We start from the raw sequence: 6,770 nt of genomic DNA, 5'->3' as shown, positions 1-6,770 counted from the left end.
CCAAGTCACAATCCAGGTCCTTCTGGGAGTGTGTTGCTGCTTGTGGTACTGAGTTTGTTGTGGCTCCTTGGACTGACGAAGTCCTTTGGATGAAGTACGAAATGTCTCAACAACAAAAAAAAAAGAAACCATCCAGATGGACTTACTGAACTTTTTTGGCTTTCTTTACCTGGATTATTGAGCATGAATTTTTATACAGTACTCTAAAGAGGTGTCAAAAAATGAAATACGTTCACAACAACCAGGTTTAAATTATAAATATTAGCAGCAGTGTCCCAGTTTTCGGCTAAATGGTGATGATGATGTTGGAAGATTTCAAATATTTGTCTCAATATCCATACCAGTATTGGCACAGGCCTAATCTCAGCTTCAAATACTTGCACTTGCACCCAAAAAAAAAAAAAAAGGACTCAGTATTTCAGAACAAACCACCTTTATGTTTAATAACGTCATTTCCTTTTCCACTTAGCAAGTGAGGACAAAAATAAAAAAAAAAGTTCATAGTTTGGAAATATTTTAAGATAAACACAGGCGCTGCTAAGACAGCAGACCATCTGCTGTGTTCTAATTAAAAGAAATGTGTCTTAATGTCATTACATAAACTAATTAACAGCTTGACACTGGTATTCACTATTGTCAAGTCAAACTGAAGTACTTGTACTTCGTCTGAAAATCTGCGTCTTGAAGCAGTAAAATCTGACCTCTCAAAGGTCGCATCAGCCACACGTTGTTTTCTGGTCGTTCGGCTGCGTGTTTAGCCGGGTAATTACCTGATAAGCCTCTCTGAGGACGGGAGGTAAACCAGGAAACTTTAAAGCCATTCACAGGATGAAGGAGAGGAACTGAGCTGCTCAACCCCTGATTGAGATTTCTCCATTTAAAATCGAAAGTCAACAAGGTAAGGAAGTATTTTCAGTAAGTGTTTAAAAGTTATTTTTACTTTTTGAGCTTCTGTCCGTCCACAGCATGTCCAAAGCAGGAGAGAGGACGTCTTCGACAACGTCTGCCGACTCGACCTCATCAGACAGGTTCACTCTGACCCACATACCTGTAGCTTACTTTTTATTTAATTAGAAATATTTAAGGTTTTATTCACTGTCTGGTCTGTTTTTCCACGTTTTAGCAAAAATGGCGCCAATAAATCTGGCTCGGCGACAACCTCTCCGTCAGGCTCCGTTTCTGAAACGCCAAAGAAATCCTCGAAGAAGTCCAAGAAAAACACAGAGAGCATGAACAAGGTCTACACCTCGGTGCTGCAAAGTGTCTTTGGAGCCGTAAGTAGCCGACACCCACCCACCGGTTTGACGACTGCAGCCGTCCAGCTCTGACACACTCAAAAAGAAAATTTGTCTTGATTTTTTTTAATTAATATTCCGCAAATTTTTGTTTTTTTTCAGTCATTTTTTTCCCCGTTTTACTCAAATCACACCTGATATTTAAAATAAACGTACATTTATGCGATAAAGCTGTGAAGAAACTGAACGTGGATGCTAGTTTTCAGCTCAGCGGGGGGTGGCAGGCCTGGAGCTGCTGGCTTTAAGCCCGGTTCTGCTACATTAGTGGCTCAGCTGAAGCTTAATGTCACAGTTTGTTATGGTTATCCACGTGAAAAGCTGAAGATCACCTAATTATGCATTATGCATGCAGAGGACAAAACATAAAAGTCTGATCTTTATGACGAGGTGCAGACGTTTGCAACCTGTGGCTCTGGGGCTGAGTTTGGTTCTATAATATTGCTACAAATAAACGTCCCAAATTACAGTTGTACTTTATGGTAATATCTCAAACAGTGGCCTCTTTAAACCCATTTTAACTAATATTTTTGGGGCCACATGTGGCACTTTGGTCCCTTTGCAGATGGCTCTTTGTAGCTTTGACCAAAAATACAATGGACTTTGTGATTTTTCACAGCAGAGAAGTGCTGGTTTTAGCAGTTTCCAGTTCATATTTTTTTGCAAACGTGTGAATAAAATAAGCAAAGTTGATGAAGTTTGATTAAAAACATGAAGTTAAAGATCCAACAATTTTCAGTCAGGTCATCTGGACAGTTTCTCTTTTTTTTTTTTTTTCTGAAATGTTTCACCTTTCATCCAGAAGCCTTCATCAGTCAAGGAAAAACACAACACAAAACTGATTTTTCCACGAAACAGCTTACTCCAAAGTGGAACAAACCAGTTATGTTGGTGCTAAGAACATTCTGAGAAGTTGCTTATGGAAACTTTAATTCCTCTTTTGTTGGTTGTGTCAGATTTTTCGGACGATCATTTCCTCTAGTATCGGATGCTGTGCAGTTGGAAGGATTTTTACTAAAACTTTTTTTACTTTTGGACATTTGTTATAATGCGTAACCATAACAACAAGGTGTTTTTTTTTTAATAACCGGGAACAGCTGATTAACATCTCAAAGCTCAAACAATACCTCAACTACAGCCCCCCAAATCTCAAACGAGTTGAAAAGGAGGCACCGTAGATGCATTCCCGTCTCCTTGCCGGCTGTGCTTGAGTGCTTGACAACTGAGATCCTGGAAATGGCAGGAAAAGCGGCTCGTGACAGCAGAAGGATGGGATCATCCCCCGAAACCTGCAGCTGGCTGTCCGCAGTGACGTGGAGCTCGGCAGGCTGCTGGGAGGAGTTCAGCCAGGCATTCGGCCGGTCCTGCAGCCCAAGGGGACCGAGAGGCCAGCCGAGTGTGGGTGGACGGATCGGACGGCATCTGCAGCCAATTTCTTTGGATTTGCTGTGGGATGGACCTTTACAAGAGATTCTTGCTGCCTACAGACATCAGTGTCTATAACATCTCTTAATGAAAACGAGGATAACGACTTACAACATTTAATTTCCCTTTGAGATTAATAAAGTATTATTGAATTGATTATTCATCTTGTATGTTTGGACTTGCGACTTGTCCAGGGTGTCCCTCGCCCATCGCACAGTGATTGCTGGACATGGGCACCGGCGTCCCCCTTGACCCAAAATGGAAGAAGCGGATAAAAGATAATGGATGGATGTTTTATGTTTAAATAAAATGTGTTTGATTTCTGTTTCCTCAGGAAAGAGAATTGGCTCAGGCTGAAATTGACGGTGAGTCTCGTTTTCTTAGCTCAACATCTATAATGTGTATCAGTGTGTGTAACGTGTGATAGAGCGTCCAAAGTCCATGTGTCCAAGGCTGGAATATAGTTTGAAATAAGAACATAAACTTTGTTTTCTCTTCTGTTCATGCGCCTATAACTCAATAACTGTTGAAAGTAGTTGAAAACTGATCTCACGCATCTGTAATACAAAAAAACGAACAAAAAATAAAAGGTTAAACCACCCCACTTAATTTGTAAGTTCCAACACCATATTCAGGATAGCAATTGTAGCTGTGGTAACAAGACTTCCCATGCCAGGAGCTGTAAACTCTTTTGGAAACTCCACAGAGCTGCAGGAAGCCTTTAAAGAGTTTGACTACGACCAGGACGGCTACCTGAACTACAAAGATGTGGCTGAATGCATGAGAACCATGGGATACATGCCCACCGAGATGGAGCTGCTGGAGATCGTCCAACAGATCAAGATGAGAAGTGAGTCCCATGTAAAATCTAAGGTTTAAATGTTTTCACTCGGAGCTTCACTACAGCTTTATATAACAAAGAAGCTACAATATAAGTTTTAAAATACTTAAACTGAGATTCATATTTTTCAAATAATTTTTTCCTGGATTTTTTTTAAAGGTCTTTTACCGTACTTTTCGCCGTACAAGTCGCATCAGTCCAAAAATGTCTAATAAATTGGGAAAAAAGCATAAACAAGTCGCTTCGTCAGATAAGTCGCATCTATTACACGTCACCGCTGACAACGCGGAAACGTGGGCCGGCGTTGTGCCAAAAATCAACTGGCTGCCAATTGGCAGAGGGAGCGTGCACAGTAAGACCTTTAACAAGAATTTAACAAGTTAAACACTTAAAAACAATTATTTGTTTGCTCGAAATTATAGCGTAGGTGTGTCTCAGTTGAACTTTTCCTTAATAAAAAGGATTTTGACGCCTGGGCGGTGCGGCGAAATGCAGCTCCAGGAGTTCCGGAGCGAGACGAAGGTGGCTTTGTATGGCAAGCCAAGTGTCTCATTAATACCCACTTTTACTTATGAGTGAGACACTTGGCTTGCCATATTACTCAAACGCCCTCTAGTGGCTGCAAATGGTAGTGTTCAATATTTTTCATGTCAGAATGAATGAAATCGTCAGATCTCAGTTAAAATTGGGCTTTAAATATGGAGGAAAAAACGTTTAGTAGTCACTTCGGTGTCCAAGTCGCAGGACTTGCAAATTTACGCATAAGATGTGACTTATACGGCAAAAAATACGGTAATCTAATTTTACATTAGACACCCATTTTTTTTGTTTTTTACAACAAATAAAACACTTATACAGTACAGTACTTTTATTAAAGTTTGATTGAAACTGTGGGCTGAGCCTGATCAGGCCATTTTAGCCGACCAATCAGAGCAAACTAGACTTCCTTTTTTTGTATTGGCGGGAAGTAAGAGAGGTTTTGTTGCCTTGGCTTTTACGAAACCTGCCCGCTTTATGTTTAACCAAATATTTAAAGAGTCTCTAAATTGATACACAACATATTGAAAAGGAAACTCTGCAAATATATTGTGAGGTTTAAATTTTGATTATACTTTTAGCTTGACTAGATAAAATTCCTTGTACCAGTTTAACTTTGAGCAAATTCTTGATCATTTGATTTAATTAAATTTCTTGTTTACTTATAATCAAGAGATGGATCCACATTTAAATTTCAACAGGAACAATTTTTGCTCATTTGCCTTTTTTATTTTTGCTACCGAGCCTTTTTTTTTCTCCATAGTGGGTGGATTGATGGACTTTGAGGACTTCATAGAGCTGATGGGACCCCGGATGATGGGGGAGACCACCAACATGCTGGGACTCAAAGAGCTCCAATCAGCCTTTTTACAAGTCAGCCATTTTATAAAGATTTGTATAAATTAGAGAGTGCAAAGGGAAGACTAATTGAACATATGTATATATCTAAATGCCGTTTATGTATCTAAACTCTCACACTTAAGTATTAAAGAGACGGTTCAGATCTTTTGAAACTTATGAACAGTTGATATCTTACCTGTTGTAGATAGCTCTTTGAAAGACCTCCGTTGAAACAAATAGACTTTACGTTGACGAATGGCTAGTCTGAGCTTGTTGTAACCAAAATTGGTTGCTGCCATTAAAAAAAAACCTGTATTATCAAAAAAATTAGGGTAGGTTATGATTTTTTTCAATAAACATTAAATGGTTATTACATATCATGTAAATAATCATGTATTTTGAAAGTGAAAGTTATGTAGGGTTTATAAATTAACCTTTGCGGAGATTGCGGTTACATTTCAGAAACTGGAGTAAGACAGCAGCGGCAATCTACAATGGTTTTAGACCCAGTTTGGACTAGCCATTTGCTCATCAGTCTGGTCCAACTGTTCAAAATTAAGTAATTCCAGTGGCGGCTCATGAGCTAAAATATTAAGGAGGCGGACATTCATTTCCTGAATCAATAACCACACAAGTTTTACAAATTGTGTTACATTCTGTGAAAAAAATAACGTGAACAAGGTTGATTCTGGCAGATCCTGATCATCCACTCCGTGGTGAGTTCAGGTTGCTTCCATCTGGATGCAGGTATCTGCTGCCCAGATAACAGACTGAAAAACTCATTTATCTCTGTAGCGATCAGGCTTCTCAACAAACAGTGATGATTTCTGTAGCCTACTGTTATTTTAATGTCTTAGTGTCTTGTCCAGTATCGATGTTTTATATGAAAAACAGTCCGGTTTAATAAATCTGAGAAAACAGTGCCTCCCACTCTCAGCTTTCTGTACTGGATTTCTAATTTGATTTGAAGTATTAATTCTGAACTAATACTCTAGATTAACACAGTAAACTTGTAGAAAAAAGTAACTAAAAATAAAAAAAGTGAAAACATTTTGAAAGAATTTGTCATAACCAGTTAGTAACTACTGTATATGCAGGGATCAAACCCACAGACTTATGATTGCTAAGCTAACGGACTTAACTTAGACCATGGCCATAAAATGTGTTTCCCCCACAGAACTGGTTAAATAAGATTCTACCATGGTTGCAAAAATCCCTTTTTATTTTTGTTCTTCCTCTGTCCTCCTCTATGGATTCCCTTTGTCTGATTCAAATGGCTTTATATAGAATATCTCCACTGTTGTACTCGGCAGCTTTCACTACAGCTTTGAGTAAGCTCTAGAGTTAACATAAGTCAATTTAATGCTAAAACCAGCTGAACGTGTCCACAGGGCAGAAATTTGACGCCCCAAATTAAACTATTGGTTCTGCCTGTTCAGATCACTGGTGGCAAGTACGGCTCCACGACAAATGTGGTGCAGTGAGTGGTACCGCCCCATAACAGTAAATATGAAAAAAAACAACAACGATTGAATCCCTTAAAATCATTTAAATTGTCAAAATAATACAGAACATAATACACAGTAATATTTACATTATTTGTTAGGAATAACTACTTTGTGGGGCAAAAAAAAAAAGTTCACTGGGTCATTCAAAAAGAGTTATTTACAACCAGTAACATATAATAATTGCTGCAATCCTGTCCAGAATCCTACTTTAAACGATCTAAGCTATCCTTTTATTGTCTTCCATTTTTTAAAGTTACTTTTTCATTCAACCTTTATTTAGACAGGTAAATCCCATTGAGCCTCGAGGACTCATTTACAAGAGAGACC

The 6,770-nt window shown here is 38.7% G+C and overlaps 1 protein-coding gene across 1 annotated transcript in view; it reads left to right on the top strand.

The window, feature by feature from the left end:
* The first annotated feature begins 819 nt into the window (after window positions 1-819).
* si:cabz01076231.1 (calcium-binding protein 2) overlaps window positions 820-6,770 on the top strand; it is a 6,700-nt gene continuing 749 nt past the window's right edge. Inside the window, exons 1-6 of the mRNA XM_037676747.1 lie at window positions 820-898; window positions 966-1,028; window positions 1,124-1,274; window positions 3,052-3,082; window positions 3,424-3,567; window positions 4,859-4,968. Of these exons, the coding sequence (XP_037532675.1) occupies window positions 967-1,028; window positions 1,124-1,274; window positions 3,052-3,082; window positions 3,424-3,567; window positions 4,859-4,968 (498 nt within the window). The 5' untranslated portion in view covers window positions 820-898; window position 966. The remainder of the gene's footprint in view (window positions 899-965; window positions 1,029-1,123; window positions 1,275-3,051; window positions 3,083-3,423; window positions 3,568-4,858; window positions 4,969-6,770) is intronic.

Source organism: Nematolebias whitei, chromosome 1 (assembly GCF_014905685.2).
Source record: "Nematolebias whitei isolate Nwh7 chromosome 1, NemWhi1, whole genome shotgun sequence".
NCBI lineage: Eukaryota > Metazoa > Chordata > Actinopteri > Cyprinodontiformes > Rivulidae > Nematolebias > Nematolebias whitei.
This window is presented reverse-complemented; position numbering and strand designations above follow the sequence as displayed.